General features: G+C 40.1%; 3 protein-coding genes across 3 annotated transcripts; 1 reads left to right on the top strand and 2 right to left on the bottom strand.

Annotated features, from left to right (window-relative positions):
- Positions 1-18: 18 nt before the first annotated feature.
- capn10 (calpain 10) lies at positions 19-6,568 on the bottom strand. The gene is made up of 13 exons (XM_026313438.1): positions 6,301-6,568; positions 5,371-5,624; positions 4,767-4,898; positions 4,462-4,658; positions 4,075-4,304; positions 3,854-3,995; positions 3,347-3,513; positions 3,005-3,261; positions 2,724-2,926; positions 2,052-2,307; positions 1,563-1,756; positions 1,408-1,453; positions 19-1,073 (listed from the first exon to the last, which is right to left on the bottom strand). Exons 2-13 carry the CDS (start codon positions 5,512-5,514, stop codon positions 1,044-1,046), a joined length of 1,998 nt encoding a protein of 665 aa, XP_026169223.1. The 5' UTR covers positions 5,515-5,624; positions 6,301-6,568; the 3' UTR covers positions 19-1,043.
- Positions 6,569-7,919: 1,351 nt separating this feature from the next.
- Positions 7,920-8,869, bottom strand: ccl20a.4 (chemokine (C-C motif) ligand 20a, duplicate 4). The gene is made up of 4 exons (XM_026314291.1): positions 8,630-8,869; positions 8,363-8,474; positions 8,166-8,246; positions 7,920-8,052 (listed from the first exon to the last, which is right to left on the bottom strand). The coding sequence occupies exons 1-4, from the start codon at positions 8,688-8,690 to the stop codon at positions 8,043-8,045; spliced, it is 264 nt and encodes an 87-aa protein (XP_026170076.1). The 5' UTR covers positions 8,691-8,869; the 3' UTR covers positions 7,920-8,042.
- Positions 8,870-11,125: 2,256 nt separating this feature from the next.
- On the top strand, positions 11,126-12,177 carry ccl20a.3 (chemokine (C-C motif) ligand 20a, duplicate 3). Its single transcript, XM_026313631.2, has 4 exons — positions 11,126-11,287; positions 11,452-11,560; positions 11,678-11,752; positions 11,854-12,177. Exons 1-4 carry the CDS (start codon positions 11,212-11,214, stop codon positions 11,900-11,902), a joined length of 309 nt encoding a protein of 102 aa, XP_026169416.1. The 5' UTR covers positions 11,126-11,211; the 3' UTR covers positions 11,903-12,177.
- Positions 12,178-18,635: the final 6,458 nt, after the last annotated feature.

Here is an 18,635-nt window from a genome sequence, read left to right as displayed (position 1 = left end):
GACACATTAACACCCACGTTATGTTTAAAAAATTTATTCATTCATTCTCATACATCTGTCTGAGAAACATAATAAAACACACAGTAAAGAACCACTCTGATCAGTTAATAATAGCTCTGTGTTAGCTCCTAGTCCGATGAATAATCAGAAATCCTGTGACCTCATCACACAGAGACATGGGTACGAGCAGGCAAACACATTCGCAGCCTCAACAAAAAGAGGACCAGCGGCTTCTTCCTATGAACTGTCCTCCTCTGATGTGCCGCATCCCTCCTTTCATCTTTTCCATCCATCAGCTTGTTATCTGTTCTTGCTTTCACTTCAAACGGCGGCTCTATTCAGGTCCAGGCAGAGCTGTGGACTAGGGGACAAAAAGTGAACAATGGGGTGAAGACAAAGTCAAGAACTAAGTGGACTTCTTTAGGTAGTGGTAGTCACAACCATGCACAGTTGTGAAGAGGGGTTGAGAAAAACCTGTGTCTGCGTGTGGGGGCACACAGTTCAAGAAGAAGCACAGTGTCTGGGATGAAGGATAGGAGAAAATCTCTGGCATGGTATGGCACGGTATGGTGTGGTGTGGTTTGGTTGGCTCTGCTGTTGCCCCTTGCCCACTGTGCCTCTGCGAGGACCTTCATGAGAGGGTCCTTTGTTCTGGGCCGGCAGGCGCACCAGTGAGTGAATGAGCAAGAGCCATGGCGGCCCTCTTCAGTGGCGGCTGTTTGTTTACACCAGCTAGCCCCGTCATACTTCATTAGCAGACCAGCCCACCGACAACCTCTGATGTCCTAATCGCCGATGAGAGTGTGACTGCCCATCAGCCCTGAGCCTCAGCGGTTCAGGATAAAGGGGTTTCTAGGATTCCCAACACCATATTCCCACTAAACCTCTCTCTCTGCCTGCCTTCTCAGTCATGGTACACACACACAAACAGCCTCCACAGTGAGGATGGATGGGAGAACTAGTTCTTTCATCTTCAGCCAAGAGGCACAGGGAGGTGAGCTGACCAGTGCTCCGACCAGTAGAGCAGCAACAGTCCCAGAAAACTATCTTTGCATCACAGAGATGTGAGAGACCTGCCACACAGAGAGGAGCAAAGCCAGACAGAGGGATCATTCAGTGCTGCCATCTTCTGACCACAACATCAGGCTTAAGCATACACGTTATGTAAGTTATGCGTTAGATCATTTTTGATTAATCTAAAGAGTTGTCAGAAAATGCAATGCAACAATTACCCCAGGATACACCTGCTTATTGTTTTTTTTTTCATAAAGCAAAAAAAGGAGTAAATCTTGACATTTGAGAAGATGAGACCAGCCAGAAATGCTAATTATAGTTGTTTTTCTTCATGTATAACCTAAGCAATCAATCACATGTTCAAAGGGCTTATCAGCACTGCATCATACCAACCTCCTGAATGGCTCTCCCCAGTGTCTCCTGGCTTTTCACCACTTTTCTGAAAGAGATACACATATTATCATTTCTAATATTGATATTGAAGCCACTGCTATGATCTGCATAATAACATTTTTATCACAGCATTAAGACACAAGAATAGAGCCAACCTGTGTATTCTGCGAGCCAGGCTGAGGGTGAAGCTTGCCGTACAGTCGGGCTGATAAGTGGATGGCACTATGGTGTAAGCCCCAGGAGAAAGACTGCAGGCCAGACCGACATCCTGGGTGTAGCAGTGGGGGACACAGCTGGCAACAGGATCCTCGTCCCTGGGGAAAGACTGCATAGATACCCCTTCTGGTACCTGGATGTAGTCAAAATCAGAAACCTGGCTAGAATTACGATGATAACTTCCACTTATAATTAACAAAATTATTATTACTGTATGTATATTTCAGTAATCAGTAGTATAATAATATGTTTTAAGGTAGTGGCACTTCACTTAAAGCACTAAAACTGACAAAAGGGTAAATGTTTCAAAGATCTAATTGCATACTCAGCAGAATGTATGTTAGAACAACCCCACAGGAATTTACACAGAAGTCAGTGACACATAACCCCAAAATGAAAGGGGTATTTTATATTGATGTTTCATTGACCTTATAAATGTGGAAACCAATAGCGTGCAGATCAGTGTCAGGGCGGCTCTGGTGCAGGGTAACCCTGACATTAACTCCTGATGTCACTGCTGAGTCATCACACACTGTAAAAGGGAAGCAGGGGTTCTGCCAGTGAGACAGAAAGTTTCTGCTTCCTCCTGCTGTTGTTCCCTTCCCCCACGAGCCTCGGAAGTAACTGGTCTCCCACTCTCCATCTGTTGTTAATGGCAGTGAAGGCGCTGGGCTTTTTAGGGTACTGAGGAGAAAACAGGCATCGTGTATTTAATAATTAAACCACAAACCATACAAATTACACAAACACTTTGCATGATAAATAAAATAAATAAATAAAGATAAGATAAATAAATAGGCAACAGGAAAATCTATCTCCTGTAAAATATGTGGCATAACAGCTGGAGGTGAGCTTTCCTCAGTTTAAAAGAATGAAAATGATTTTTTTTTTTGATTCTTTAAAATGTGTTTTTCAATTTTACCAGCAGATGTCACTATTTTTTTTACTGTCATTTATTTTCAAGGCAAGCCACACAGCTAAAAATCTGTGCACAAATTCATAAATCATCATCTCAAATTCAGTAGACATTAAAACATTTTTGATTGTGTTCTGTCAATTTTTAGAAACACATCCTAGATGTCCAGATAAACTTTCCTTGCCTGAGGGATATGGAAGAGGAGGAAAAGACCCTGACGAGAAATCGGGCCTCGGCTCCAGGCTGGTAGGTGCTGGGGATGAGCAGGTAATATCCAGGCTCCAGCTGCCGATGAAGAACCACCTCTCTCTCGTAAGTGTGGCAGTGAGTAGAAGCACAAGGAGGTTTATTTAACATCCGGCTCAGATTGAAACGCTTCTTCTCCACCTGGTGATAAAAGAACACAAACTGATACAAAGCAACAGACACAGAAACATTTGTTTTCATGTTGGTTATGACACAAACCTTCCACATGTGTAGAGCGATAGCCTGGTAGTGCTGGTGTTTTGTGTTTTGGCTGTCCTCAAGAGGCGTTTGTGCGTATTTCTCTGTGTTTCTCCATTTTCTGTACTGCAGCAGAGACACTAGTACCTCTCCTCTCTCACACACTTTGAGCCAAAACTTGGGGTTAGTACCATAGCTGCTACTGTTTCGGTTACCACCAGCAGAGTGCGCTTTGATCCACCGACCAGCCAGCTGATGGCTGTTTGTCAGCAGATTTCCTGTAAGACAGGAGTCATCAGGGTAAGACAAAGGTCCCATGTGGTGGTATCAGAGTGAAAGCAGAAAACAGCATATCTGTTTTACCTGTATAGATGCTCTTTAAGTGTCCTTCCTCACTGATTGGATATCCCACTGTGACATCATCAAACTGGGACAAAAATTCAGCCTCATCCAACCAGAACTCACCCTCAGCCACCTTGGCTTGTAGGTCTGAAGCACAAACAGGGTCAACAGAGCTCCAACCTACACCACTGCAGAGAGAGGTGGGAAGACTGAATGTAGACTTTGGCTGGTTCCCAATGTTTGGACTTTCCCCACACTTGCTAACATTTACAGCTACATACCTGCGAGGTCCGACACAAAGATAAGATTCCCGCATAAATTCCCACCCACAATAATTAACTTAGCCCATTGTGAGAGGAAAGAGGAGTACCCAGAGAAAACCCACAGAGAGCTCATATAAAATCCAAGGCCCTGGTTGGTCTCAAGGTATGAACCCAGAGCATTCTTGCTGTGAGGTGACAGTCCTTACCTCTTTACCACAGTGTCACTCCACAGCACTTTTGCTTTATGTGATGGTGATGTGCATACCTCCCTATCCAGTTCCCTCCCCAGCAGCATCTCCCCCAGGGGTTTCTGATCCTGAGCAGCCGCACTCTGCTCCCTGACACCTTCCTCACATCTAACCACTCCATGACAGTCAAAGCATGATACTGACCCAGCTCAGTGGGACCTGAAACAGATAAGGAGTGAATCAGGTGATGTTACACAGGACCAAAAGGTCACTTTGTGCAAAAAAACACTATTCTGACCTCCTGTGCGGCTGTGAGTGGAGCAGCTGAGAGTACAGTCATGTTTCACTGGATACAGAAGGTTTAGGTCCAGCCTTCTTCTCCCGACCATGTCACTTTCCTGTTCTGGTTTCTGCTCCTCTTCTGAACCAAAGTCTCCCAGGCTCCAGTGCTCTGCCAGACCACCGGTCAAGTCTACCAGGGCCTCAGACACCTGCCCTGCCCACAGCCGTTCATATGAGCCATGAAGCCTGGAGGTAATTGAAGGAACAGTAAATGGAATTTCCAAGCTTTACTAAACATGATTTGGGATAAAATGCCAAGATTATTGAAACTTCCCACCAAGAATCATAGTTCTACATGAAAATTCACAGTAGGTTAAACAGATATATACTGCAGGGTACTTACTTAGCATAGGCTTTCTCCAACAGAGGTACCCAGAAGGCAGTGGGGGAATGGCAGCGTGAGAAGCAGAGGGTGGAATTAATACAGGGCAGGCGGTCATCAATGATCACCTGAGTCCAGTATCCCTGCTGCCAAAAATGAAACCGGAAGGAGCCTCTGTACCTGCTGTCACCCCACTGAGGCTGGTTGGGTGGCAGCACCTGCATGGAGCAATGCAGGACATAAAAATATGCTTATGCTTACTAAGCTATAAAGCTTAGTTTAAAGGTGTAATAATACTATAAACACTAATTCAGCTGTTGTGCTACCTTGTCCAGCAGATGTTTGTTCTTCAGCAAGAAGGTGCAGGCACAGAGAAACCAGCAGTCTCCTAATAAGCCCTGTTTAGCATGACCCAGGTTGATGAAGTCAGGGAAGAGAACTGGGGACAGGCAGATCTCCTAGAGGTGAAACATAAAGGAGGACTGAGAGACACTAAGTCAATAAAACACCCCTTGAAATTGGCTTTATGGATGAAAAAAACATAAAAATATTTCCCATTCAAAATGGCTAAAGTGACAATGGTTAAACAATGTGGACTTTCAATACTTTCATTGCTGTGAAGTTGTTAACGTGGAGTTTATAGCCTTCCACATTTTATTTCTTCTTTCAGGAAGCATGTTTGCTTTTTTGTGAAATACTGAACAACAACTTTAAAGAAGTGTTTCACAATCAAATGGAAATCCCTCTTTAGCTTAAAAAATAAATCCATGACAGGTGACACGTTGATAGGTCACAAGCCTAAAAGGTGGAGAACTCCCTGATGTGAAAAGTTCACACGATCTTAACACCACTACCTAAACAATTAAACTACAACAAGACAAACACAAGGAACTCACAGAGGAATTTCCCATTCGCTTTTCTAGGTCTCACCTGCGGCCTTTGCCAGGTGATGTCACCCTGCAGTCTGGTGATGGGCGTGGAGCTGTCGGAGAACAGGGATGAGTCATCAGGAGGAAATTCCAGGTCCTCAAACAGAGCATCGCCTCCACACTGCGCCTTGCCCTCGGGTTTCATGGCTCTCTGCGTTTTTTTGTTTTCAGCCTGGATGGTTCCTGCTGGGTCAGTGGGTGAACCTCAGCCAGCTGTGACCATCCCCACAGCCTCCAGGTACACTTGTATTACACCTAAAAACAACACACATGTTACTTTACACACATTTTTTTACATGATTGGATACACCTACCTGGCTGTGTGATAAGTTATAATAATAACGTAATAATATTGATTCACCTGTGTGATCATTTTGGAAGATGCGGGCTAGATGTTGAATTGACAGGTGTTTCTCTTATTTTGTCCACCACATTTATATGAATGAGGCTATAAAATTAAACACTAATAATAATAATAATAATGATGATGATGATGATGGTGATGGTGATGATGATGATGATAAAACCCCTCTCTCACCTCCATAAAGGAGGATTTGTTGCAGGCCTGCTGGGTCAGGCTCCATCAGTTGCAGCTAGGTGTGGCTAATAAACTGAGAGTATGAGATTTAACAAATTTGTGGTTTTGTGCAAACATCATTAGCATGAACTGAAAACTGACGTAGATCAGGTTATGCCTGTTTATCTGCTACTATCTCTATGTTATTAACGACAGAAACAAATCTAAGTATGTAAATATAGTGTTAACTACATGTTAGTGACCCACTCATTAGCACAACCATGATAGCATATAGCTAAATCTAAAGAAAACCTGGATGGGCTGATTTCCAGAGCTCAGTGTGATGTTGGGTAAAGAGCAGGCAATGATGTACCTGTGTGTGTCTGTGTGTGTCTGTGTGTGTCTGTGTGTTACCTTTCTCCCGTGTGAAGCATCTTTGCCCTCCTAGCTGTAACACAGCTAACGTTAGCTTCAGTTAGCTGCATCATTTCCATATCCCTTCATCTTGTCATGGTTTCAAAACCGTAACCACGAGTTTCATATCCCTTTTCTCGCTATGACTAAGAGGCTATTATATCCAAAACGGACATATTTTCTTCCTAAAGCGTAAAAAGACGTGTAAAAATATCTTCTGCCTGCACATTTAGAAGCTCATTCATGAAGGCAATCCTTCCTGTGAACACTTACGCCGCCTACTGTCGGAAATGTGAATTTCATCCTGCACCTCGGTTTTTATGGGTGCAAAGTGCTTCATTACAGCATTAGAAAACATTAGAAAACATTAGAAAACATTAGAAAACAGAAATGCTGTCAAAAACAATATCACCTGTGCTGAAGCTGCTTTAGAAAAAGGTCCATCTAACTTGAATAGGTCCATGTTTAGAGGCTGTAGTTTGTGGTGCTGCTGAAAGATGTTACACTAAAAAGTGTTTCCAGTGTTTTTACCACCATGTGGGGTGTAAATAGCTGAGTACATGTTAGAAATGCAGCAGGTGTCTGTGTTCAATCAAAACTGAGCATTTTTAAAGGTAGGGTTTATTATAAGACTGTAGTCTGCTTCAGTTTTAGTTTGTTGTAATACATGACAGTGACCTGATACTGTCCTTCAGTACGCTTCTTTGTCAAAGTCCTGATCAACCTGCTTTACTGATTTACTCGCCTCCTATGTTGCTTTTTTTATTTCTTTGTTTTTTTTTTTTTTGCATTGGTTGGATGTCCAGATGTGGGCCCTCATACATCTGGAGCCCCAGCCTGTTCTTCATCCCTTTCTCCCTCATTCTGTTCATTTACTGTTCACTTTCACTTGGCCCTTTACTCTCTCTAATGTTTCTTTCTCTTAAATGTGTGTGATATGTAGCCCGTCCTTCTTCCAGGTCTATCTGGAGGGGACTTCGTGTGGGGTCTGTTGAAGATGCTGTTTGTCATATGTTTCTAATCTAAAATTTTGTCATTCAGACTGTCCATACTGTAAATCTCAAATATTGCTCTACTCTGGTGCAGTCGTGGCCTAATGGATAGAGAGTACACACCTGGAGCAATGGCTGCCCACTGCTCCGGGTGTGTGTTCACTACTGTGTGTGTGCACTTTGAGTTGGTAATGCAATTTCCCCATTGTGGGACTAATAAGGGTAAATACCTTAACATCTCTCTCTGCCCTCTGTTGCTCTTCCTGAGATTTCTTTTTTCCTGTTAAAGGTCTGATTTGGGGGATCTTATCTTATCTAATCTTATCTGATCCAGTCTTCAAAGAACAGAGGGCCTCACGTGCTGTAGACTGAAAAACCTCTTAAGGCTTGACTTGATCTTATTTATTTAAGAATATTCATCATCTTTCCTTTTTATGTTTTTCCTTTTCACTATTATTTTTCCTTTGATTTCATGTTGTTTCATCAGTAAATTTCTGTTTTTCCTTACTGCCAGTGCTTTTACATTGGATCAAATTATTTACAAATTATTTACAGATATTTTAAATGTGGTCAACTTCTTCAAAAAACATCAGATTAAAAGAGGCAATCAGATTAAGAATCAGCAACTTATTAAAAAATCAATTTTATTGGTTTTAAAGTGGTAAAAATATAGATTTATTGATTTTAAAATAATACATTTGATTCTTTAAATTGATTTCCCTGAGTGATCTCCATTATTGTAGATGTGGCTCACGGGTTCCTATTTAGAAAGACATAAAGAACACTATTAGATAGAATCACATAATGTTGCTTGGCTGTATAGCATTGTGGTGTTTTAGTTCAGACATCAGTTTAATACAGAAATGGACTTACTTTGGCAAAGACCCTATGGCATATTGGACCCACTCTCTGTCAGGGTTGGCGCACACAAGTCTGTTTTTCTTTGTTGTAAAACTGTATTAAGACAAGGAAATACATTCAGACAATACTACAATAGCAGAGTTGACACATAACATGTACCTTATAATAACATGTGGTGGTTCAGTCACATTGATTTTTTTGTTTCTTACATTATTGCCTTGATGTTGCAGTTTTGCTTCTCATCCTGGACTGTGTAGTGTTGCAGCGCTTTAAATGGGATTGGACTTTCATGGTACTGTGTGCAGCACGACTTCATGGGCTCTTTGAAGAAGAAAATCACACGTTTTAGCAGAAGAATGACAAGTAACATATTAAATACACACACAATCTGGACAATTAAAAAACATGTTTTAAGTTAACAATATTAGTGAAATGAATAATAACGCACAGTAAATCATTGTTGAACTGATACTTACTGCTTTCACTCAGCACCACCAGGAGCAGCAGTACAGAGAGACACACAACAAACTTTGCCATCTTCAGCAGTCAGTCAGGTTTCTGATCAGAATTCTCAGATGGGATGGACTGATACATTTTGCCTTTGGCACAGAAGTTTAAATACTCTGTACAGCCACAAATCAAGGAAATACCTGGAAACACCACTGATAGATGGGAAGGAAGTACGACATAGGGTAAACTACCCACAATGGTGGCACAAAATCCCCTTTTGGGGTACGAAGGAATTGAGAAATGCTGACAATGTATAGTACAAAAAAAATTGTAGTTATGTAACAGTAAATATTATGTGGTAACGACACAGATGATATTATTTTTTTAATAAACTGTGGTAAAATTCAACTACATCTACTCAAGTGTGTCATTTATCACAAATGTTTGCAATTTTTATTTAACTAATTAAATGTTGTGATGCCTTATGCTACCTTATATGCTTATATTTCAGAGGAAATGTGCTTTTTATTAGAGCTATATAGTCATTAATTACTTTACTAATCCAGATATCACACACAAAACATTTATATTTATAAAACATATACTACTACATTACTACTACCCAATTTTGCAGTAAGTAGTAAAAATTTGCCTAATCTCTACCAACTTTAATATTGAAATGCTGCTTTAACAACAGTAATACATCAGTATTATTAACAATAATATAATATTACAATAATATAACACTGACAGGAATCTTTTGCTGTATAATAATTCATTTTCTTTCATTACTTTAATATACATACTTTAATAACATTTTGAACTCATTATATTTCATTTCATTATTTATTTGTGATATTGTTACTTTTAATTGCACACCATCTAAATACAATAGAAAATTGAGAACGTGAGAAGTACAAAACACAATACAAAACTACTTTAACAGCAACCAAAAACCTCACAGCAAAACATCCTGCTGACCTTATTACTGCATGCAGATGATATAATGAGGCAATATAGGAAAGACATATTGTGTCTAATTATTTCATGGTATTTAATGTCCTTACATGCAGTTATTTATGCTGATTTTAGAATTTGTCAAATGCCTATATACACATCACTATGGTTTGTTTAGAAATGCTTGTGTACTTTACTGTGAAATTCAAATACGCAATTTGGGTAGTGCGGATGAAGATGAATATTCAATTTTTTCTAGATATTCTTGATCAGTATATTATTTCGCTCTTAGAATTTGTACATTTCTTATCTTGTCAGTGCTGTTCTCACTGGTTTAGAGTGGGCTGTGAAAGTGGCCCACTGAAAAAATAGTTTGCAATTGAACAGTCTGGCTAAACTCCCCACTGCTTTCGATTGCTATCAGCCACCTGACGCCTTGCTATCTGAAAAACCTTACATTAAAGAGAGTGGTTTACAGTTTGTGGATGTGTGGGTATTTTGCATTTGGGTTAGTTTTGATAGATCTAACCTTTACCTTAAATCATATTATTAGAACATGTCAGAATCTAAACTCTGAGCTAAGGCAAGAATGAGACACCAGGAGTTAAAAATTACATTTTGATGATGAGAGTTAAAGAATTTTAACCTGGTTCTGGCCAAAGAAATATTTTTCTTTACATTTTGACTCATAGTTATGATATAAAAGAGCCAGTGATTAAGCTAAGTTATAGCGTGACTTAAGTGCACTATGAAAATGCACATTGCAGGAAATATGTAAAGTGCAATGTAACATGGTGTGGTTTTAGTGGAAAGTTCACGATGAACAATTAGACATTAACTGCATCATGACCTATTTCAGTGGTCCCAAAGCACTTTTTTCCTTTCATGTATGTGTCTTGAGTATATAGTAAAAGTTCCTCTGACCTAGAAAAGAACCTTTGCACAGACTCAACGCAACCTACTTGTAGCAGCCCACATCAGCAGTGCACAATACTTCAAGCTCTCTTTTTACTTTCAAAATGTCAAACTGTTCATTTTAATTTAATATATTAAATATATTCTTGTAACTGTATCTGAACAGTGAGAGTCACTGCCACACCTCTGTAACTTCCCATGTCACACTGGTTATACGGGACTTTTAGTTTTGAAGATGTGGTGAGGAGAAGACCTGTGATGTGTGACCCATCACCCATAATCTTTGTCTATTTTACTAACCTGAATTAGTTGTCCAACTCTTTTTAAAAATGTATACTTTTATATGTGGTTAACATGCTCTGAATTCCTGATGTAGTCTTTCATGCTCTATTTTATGTTATTAATTCTCAACATTCACACCTTGGACTTTTCACAGTAAATTCCCATCAAACTGAGTGAGTGACATTGCATTGTTATTTTTAGCTCTTCCTCTGTAACTTAAAACACTGAGTGAAAATTTTCTGCCCCTCACCTTTCCCTCCTGGAGGGGGTTTTTGTGGTGTAGTAATACTTGCAGCGAGCAGATCTAAGCTTCTCCGAGTGGAAGTTTCCTGTTTCTTTCGGGACTATATAATGCCTCTGTGATTAACACCTTACACAACAATCTCTCTGACTCCACCTGAGGACGAGCGAGACAACAGCTCAGCTCAGACTCACTGCTGCCAACACAGAAGACATGGTGTCATTCAATGTTACGGTGATGGTTATCACATTCCTTACTGTTTGTCTGCTGCCAACAAACACATCTGCAGGTATGTGCTGGGTTTCCTCTTGCGTCATTTTATTGTTTCTTTTTTTATCGTTATTTGGTTGTTTATTTACCCGATTATTACACAAATTCCAAAATGCCAAAAACTGCATTTCTTTCGCTATACTTTTCTTTTCAGTATCTAATGTCTTTTCTTTGATTTCACAGTGTATCATGAATGCTGTCGAAGATATATGAAGATCAAAATACCATTTGTGGCAATCAAGGGATACTCAGTGCAGACTGACATAGAGCTGTGTCCGATCAATGCCATCATGTAAGGATCAATAAAATGAGATACTGTTTAATTCTCAACCATAGAACAAATAACTCATTAGACATAACGTTTTTCTTTATAAGTGTATAAATGTTCTCTCCTTCTTTTTATTTCTAGTTTCCACACAAAGAAGGGTAAAGCATGCACTGATCCTAGCTTGAACTGGGTCATGGACTATGTGAACCGTCTAAGGTGAGGTTTTTCAAAGAAATATATTATAATTGTGTAGCCTGTAAAATGCATTTTTTCCTCAACAGCAAGTAAAGAAATAACACATTTAAATATCATTGCAGGAATAAAGCACAAATGGTTCACGTCAAGACCTCAAAAGCACATGAATAGACCCCAGAGACGACATATTTCTTTTTAAGGAGACGCACCGAAGCCCAGCTACAACCAACAAACTGTTTTCTATTTCAGCTTTTATCTAGTAATCATTGATGTTTCACAGACCTGAACTGAACGACAAAAAGAAAAAAATATAAGATTTTATGCTGTTGAAGTATTTGTTCCACTATAAGACCATTGTATAATAGTATTTTTATATTATTTGTGTATGCGTGATTTTGTATTTGTACATAATGAAAAGTAGAATTAAAGTTTTGTGAAAAAGGAAAGTTCTTTCATGGTCTCTTACACAAAAAACACTCTTTGTGTATTGTTGAAAGTGCACACAGTAAAGTACCAGCAGGAGGAAGTTAAGGTTGTTTATTTAAGCCCATGGCAGAACAGGTATTTCTATGTGTGTATTTGACACACAGGGTGCTATAAATACTGACACATTTTTGAGGAAATATTTGTCTTTAGTTAATTTATATAGTGTAATGCTCCTTTGCAAGCACTAATAGTAGTATTTCCTTTTATTAAATAACTAAAGGCATTTAAAAAAACTAAAAAAAAAAAAGAAGTACAAAAACCCTTAAACTCTTGAACCAGGATTTCCCCCAAATCTTCCCTGAAATGGTTGGAAGGTAAAACAAATGACACTGGGAAATAAATAAATAAATAAATATAAATATATTCCGGGTGTGTTTGTTGCAAAATGTAAAGATAGTTTCGATATTCCAAAGCAAGATGTCACAGTTTTTGCCTGTGCCATTACATTGAATAGAAAGTTTGAGATTGTGTTTTGTTTTGCTTATTCAAATACACGTTTCCACCATCCAGCATGTCATATATAATCATGGAAAACACTGGACTGTTCCCCAGAATTTAAAATAACCATAATGGATGTAGGTCACTTCCATCTATAAAAAAAAAAAAACACTCAGTGTTCACTTATATTATTGAATTAATGTTATTTTAGGTTTAAGGAGGGGTTGAAGCCTTTAATCCAGGAGAAGTGTTTACACTTGGGAGGAGGAAAAAGCATTTTCCTTTTACAGATTATTTACTACATACTCTTTGAAGTTAAAGCTTTGGTGCCCGTCTCTCCCCATCTATGTGGCAGATATGGCCTTATACTGACAGATGAGACTGTAAGGAACCACATTAATCTCCCCAAAGAATGATAAATTATCCTCCTACTTGTCATCTCCAAACTGTCTGTGTGCTCTTGATTATAAAGTTTTTATAGAGACATGTTGTGCAGTTAAGTACAGCTTGTAAATTTACTTTGTAAAACCAAGAAAAACACAATCTGTGTGCTTGCATGGCCTTGCTAGAGAAAAACAATTACTCAGAAAGAGCAGAAGAAAAATACAGGATCAATTTGCAAACTGGATGTAAAAATTAATTCAAAACATATGGAGTCACTAAAGATAAATTTGTCTTACCTATCTTGCCCCTACTTTAATTTATACTGTAAGATTACATTGTTGACTAATGGCCAACAGAATAATTAATCTCTGACAGGCTACTGAGGCATCATCTTTGATGTTATATTGTTATATACTGTCCACTTAAACATATTGATATTCTCATTAATAAGAACTAATGGACTTTGCCCCTCTGTAACTACATCTTGATAAATAATTAGTTCCTGGTAGTTTGTTTTATTCTATAAAGAAATGATAAAAGGCATTTGGATACATTTTTAATTCCAAGACAGAAACCTATGTAGAACCAAGATATGTTCAAATCATGAAATGATAAAGATAGAATCTGAACACAAAACATAATTTGTGATTTGGTGCCTGCTTCTACAATAAGCAAAGTGATCCGCTCGCGCAGACATGTAAAAAACTGTTTGAACACTAGATGGAGGTAGTATAACTTCAAAAAAGAAGTGCTGTGAAAAACCAGCAGCACTTTTTTTATTAGCTTTGCTTTGAGCGGATTTTAGGTCTTTACACTTTGTGAATTTAATCTACTAAAAAAGTTGCAGATTTATCCCTCTAGTGTGTGTCATGTCCAATCCCTGGCCATCAGCTTCAGCTCCCGACAACACCAACAAAGCTGAGCAAACTGAACGTTTTCTCGTTGACGTATGACTCCATCCCAAATGACAGTCTGAAGCCGTGCTTGCAGCCACTGTTACATCACCATCACTGTTCTGCACCACTGCACAGAGTGCTTTTCTATGAATAATACAGAACGACTGGGGAGAGGGGGACATGGACATGGGGCTTGGTTACTTAATGACACAGGGCGTACATACTGTTAGATAGACTGATAGAGACTGTGGAAAGACAGAGTTTGATGCATATTCTTAAGTGAAACATCACTAAATACCAGTATACTGTGTATATGTGAAATTCACACAGTAAATAATGACGTCAGACACTGATGAATGGGTTCTGACTGAATTTTATTAAGTTAAAATTAACAAGTCAAAAAAAAAAAAAACACGCAGCAAATTTCAACACTACATGAGAGCATTAAACACATTCCTACATATACATCAAGTGTGTGTTTACGTTACGTAAATGACAGAGTAGAGATCACAGTATCAGACAATTGTTACAGAAGAACAAAATGAGAAATGGCAGCAGCGTGACCGGTCCCAGACTGTCTGAAGGAAGACAAGGTTACAGACAGTGTTTTGTCACGAGGGAGCAGGTTTTAGTACAAAAGGAAAACAACATATTGCACTCTGAGATCAGCAGGCAGGTCCTCTATCATAGCATACGTGCACACGCACACGGACAGGCAGGAACACAGACAGTCTCTAGTGAAACTCAAACACAGATAATGAGACAATCCTCAGTCAGGTGAAAACAAATCTTCTTTCTGCTTTTTGAAAATTGCTTATATCCTGGCACATTTGCAGCTGCAAGAACAACACGAAATCATTAAATATTATTAAAAACTAGATAACGCTGCTGCTGGTGCTGTAATCTTTCTACTTTTTTTGCTTCAACTGTTCATTCTTGCCAGCACAGACGCACAGTTAACACAGAGTTAACAGAGCTCAGTGTATAATTAGACAAACAAAAAAGAGAGGGATGAAACATCTAAAGGAGAAGAGACTCCAAATGATTACACATTCACTCCGCTTCCTTCCCCCTTGCTGCACACATAACCACCAATTAGAGGAGGATGAGGACAAGCAAGCAGCCAGAAGTCTATTTGTGTCTCTCTCTCTCTCTCTCTCTCTTTCTCTATCTTCCCCTGAAGACACTCAGTGCCGGGGAGGGAGGAAGAGAGGAGAAAATAGAAGTGAAAAACAAGACGTATATAAATAAAGAAATCTGAGTGTTTCACATCCGGTCGGCTGATTGGCTGAAACGCAAGTCAGGCAGATCTGGGCCACAGTTGCACTCATTGTTCAGTGAGCTTTTCTGCACAGTCCAACCCAGCGACAGCAATGAATGTTGATTGTGACCTTTGGTCTTTGGGTACAGTGGAAACAGAGTGTCACTTTTGTGCGTGTGTGTGTCTGTGTGTGTGTGTGTGTGTGTGTGTGTGTGCCCCTGGTTTTGCATGCGCCCACTTGCCCTTTTGTTCATTTTTGCTCATTCCTGATGTCGTCTGAGCGAGCCACAGGGCACAGTCAACGGTCGATGGTTTTTATGTGATCCATACCAAACTCACCGACAGCGTTGAATGTTCACCGAGGCAGGCAGGACAGCGGCTGTGACCGTGAGCCGAACTGACAAATAAGGCAGGGAGAGGAGGGAGAACAGGCAGTTAGACATAAAGGGGATGAGGACAAAGCCGGGGACGTCGCTCAAACCACAGAGGTCAGGTCACACAGCACAGGGACATAATGACACAGGACAGCGGCAAGAATGAGTCCACTGTCCATAGTGCAAAGACAGTTGTGGTTATGCTATATGCAAAAAAGACCAGCAAGGATCTTTAAGCGGGAACATAAACTAAGAGTATCTGCTTTATTGCATTCCCGCTACCTCATTAATCAGAGGAACATGAAGTCTTTCATCTTTACTTCAAAATTGGCTCCAACAACATCTGAAACACAGATGAAGAGGAAGTTGTTAGTCCTGATATGCCACTGTGATTTTTGTTTGGGCTTTTTAAAGCCTCAAGTTACAAATTTCTGTTCTCTTAGTAGCATCTAGCCATGCAACTCATTTTTGTTTGAGGTGTGCTGAGACACCTGTCTTTGTCAAGGTAAATGTGACTTGTCATAAAATAACATTTAAAATATTCAATGGCAAAATGAAAGTCCTGGCTACTCTGAATAATCCACTGAGTGTGCTGTTCATGTGGAGTTTATAAAATGTAATTCTTCAGGCAATGAGCCAGACAGATGAAACAGATAAAATCCGGGCAAATAAAAACAAACTGGTACCATTAGTTGCCATGAGCCGTAAGTCAGGATATGTAGTTTTCTAATTTGGCTCAATTGATCCTTTAGGTAATTAGGTAAGTTTTAATGTATTCTTAAACTAAAGGCCCCTTCTCTGTGGTTTGACATTGATCCGAACATTTTTGAAACCTCTGCAGGCCTGGATCGGTTCTTCTGCGCATCTAGTCCAGAGAACAATGCTGTGATGTCCTACTGTGCAGCCAAGCCTTTTTACCCAGCCACAGGATGAGAGCTCCCATTGTCAGAAGCAGGCCATTGCTGGGGAACAACCACCGACAGTGTCACTGCTGAATTAGCTGCACACACCGGGGGGCTGACGTCAGGATGGTAAGCGCTGATCTATGTTCATTCATTGCCCTGTTTCATCAGCTTAGGGTGCTGATGTCATCTAGCACGCTAAAACTGCATCCATTACTCTGCTGGGGCTGGGAGGCCAGTGTCAGACTAGCATGATAACATACTGGATACAATGGATGAGTAATGCATCACATTACTGCAGCTATAATTCAGAAAGGCATAAAACAGACAATTTGGTTTTTGTCTTGTGAGTAGGTTGGGTCTTTGAATTATTGCCTCAGCTTTCTGTCACGGCATGCTTTCCTTTATGAATATGCAAAGATGTTTGAATTGAATTGTATGATTATAGAAAAAGAAACATGTGAGACAGTAGGCAGTGAAAATAGCATCCAGTAATGTAGTATAATATTAACAGTCACTTAGTAAATAATAAACACTACAAACTGCCTGCATAATGTGCAAAGTAGCTTTTAGAGCCTTTTTCTGGTGACTATAGTGCAGCATGTGAACTAGAAGTCTCTCCTCTCTCAGGGTGAAGCAGAGCAGCTTCTGATAAAGAGACTAAATCCATAAGCCATATTACATCTTCCCTACTCCATCACAGTCACACTCACACACACACACTTACACTTCACCCCACAATGAGACCTAAAATTAAAAATGGGCGGAGGGTCGAAGGAGAGGAGCGAAGGGGGCTTTGCCATGGCAACCCCAGTGTCAGCCAGTCGTGTCTTTTTAATCCCCCCCCAGTTTAAAGTCGCGCCCTCTGAGGGACCCCCTCTCTACAGCTGAATATTTCTTTTGTGTCGAGAGACTCTGCATGTATATATATGTGTGTGTGTGTGTGTGTGTGTGTGTTTCTGTGTGTGCGTGTGCGTGTGCGTGCGTGCGTGTGTGTGTGTGTGTGTGTGGGAGAGAAGGAGGGAGGGACCATGAAGCGGGGAGGGATTGGGGTTAGAAGGGGGGAGATCATAGCTAACCCAGCTTAAATGGGGGGCCAAGCTGTAGGCCACAGTCTCAACATTACACTGGGTGTACAAACCAGAGATCAAATCACACATACACACTTGCACACACACACACACACACACACACATACACGTTTAAACACTATATTGATGGAGGGAGATAATCGTTCGAAATAGCAGATAATTACACCATATGGCAAACAGCCGGTCTTTACTCCCCAAGCCTATCACCGACAAACCCCACACTTTATATATTTTTTTCTGCTCTGAAACTCTCATGGTTTCTTGCTGTTCCCTGAGCAGGCCACTCTACATTACTGACAAAAGCGGTTTTGGAGGAGTGGGTGGGGAGAGGCGTCAGCTGCTAGACAAAATAAAAAGGCCTCTATTTGTTCCTGACAATAAACGCCCCCATCTTTGGAGCTCCTCCACAGCTGCATCCAGATAGGCTTTCATTTCTAACTGCAGACTAATAGAGAGCAATGTCTCCTTCCTCTACTGTAAGCCGATTTAGTGTGCAGGATAAAATTGAGAGGCTTCATAGTGATCTTTTTCTGTGATGCTACTCCAACAAGAAAAAAAATAAAAGTCACATATAATGAATATTCAGGAATGGAGAAATGAAGGATTTTAAGAAAATGTTTCGGTAATGATGTGCAAAGTACCTGGTCGAAATAATGTTCGTGAAGTCACAACATTCAGCACCAGGAGGCACAGTGTTAACACCTACAGACAGAAGATAATACAAGATATAAACACAATACAGTTAGTGGCAAAAGACATAAATCGGAACTCGATTGTTACAGAAACGCACCACCTTTTCTGGGAATCTGACCATTTCAATTAATCTGATTTTCCCTAGAAAGTTTCCTAATTAACAGACGATTAATGTCCAGCGCATCCTCTGGAAATCCCAAAACACGCTGCCCCAAGGCTGAGGCCAGTGGTGCATCTCTGGGGTGGTCTAATATGGCCATGGGCGAGGCTTTAATGTAGCTACATGTCCACTATACTGTACTCTCTTAATGACTAACAGGCCTGCAGTCTGTAGGGGCCTCACACGCCACTCCATGCCTACACATGCATATGCTCCATT

Source organism: Mastacembelus armatus, chromosome 17 (genome assembly GCF_900324485.2).
Source record: "Mastacembelus armatus chromosome 17, fMasArm1.2, whole genome shotgun sequence".
Taxonomy (NCBI): domain Eukaryota; kingdom Metazoa; phylum Chordata; class Actinopteri; order Synbranchiformes; family Mastacembelidae; genus Mastacembelus; species Mastacembelus armatus.
Note: the sequence above shows the minus strand (reverse complement) of the source record. Positions and strands in the feature narration are given on the sequence as shown.

Excerpts from the sequence above, each read along its gene's own strand:
- capn10 (XM_026313438.1), bottom strand. The coding sequence starts at position 5,514 with ATGAAACCCGAGGGCAAGGCGCAGTGTGGAGGCGATGCTCTGTTTGAG. Across the intron at positions 4,659-4,766 it reads ACAAACATCTGCTGGACAAG|GTGCTGCCACCCAACCAGCC; the intron begins GTAGCACAACAG and ends TGCTCCATGCAG. Across the intron at positions 1,757-2,051 it reads TTGGTTTCCACATTTATAAG|GTACCAGAAGGGGTATCTAT; the intron begins GTCAATGAAACA and ends GACTACATCCAG.
- ccl20a.4 (XM_026314291.1), bottom strand. The coding sequence starts at position 8,690 with ATGGCAAAGTTTGTTGTGTGTCTCTCTGTACTGCTGCTCCTGGTGGTG. Across the intron at positions 8,475-8,629 it reads GGTGGTGCTGAGTGAAAGCA|AGCCCATGAAGTCGTGCTGC; the intron begins GTAAGTATCAGT and ends TCTTCTTCAAAG. Across the intron at positions 8,247-8,362 it reads TGCAACATCAAGGCAATAAT|TTTTACAACAAAGAAAAACA; the intron begins GTAAGAAACAAA and ends GTCTTAATACAG.
- ccl20a.3 (XM_026313631.2), top strand. The coding sequence starts at position 11,212 with ATGGTGTCATTCAATGTTACGGTGATGGTTATCACATTCCTTACTGTT. Across the intron at positions 11,288-11,451 it reads GCCAACAAACACATCTGCAG|TGTATCATGAATGCTGTCGA; the intron begins GTATGTGCTGGG and ends TTGATTTCACAG. Across the intron at positions 11,753-11,853 it reads GACTATGTGAACCGTCTAAG|GAATAAAGCACAAATGGTTC; the intron begins GTGAGGTTTTTC and ends ATATCATTGCAG.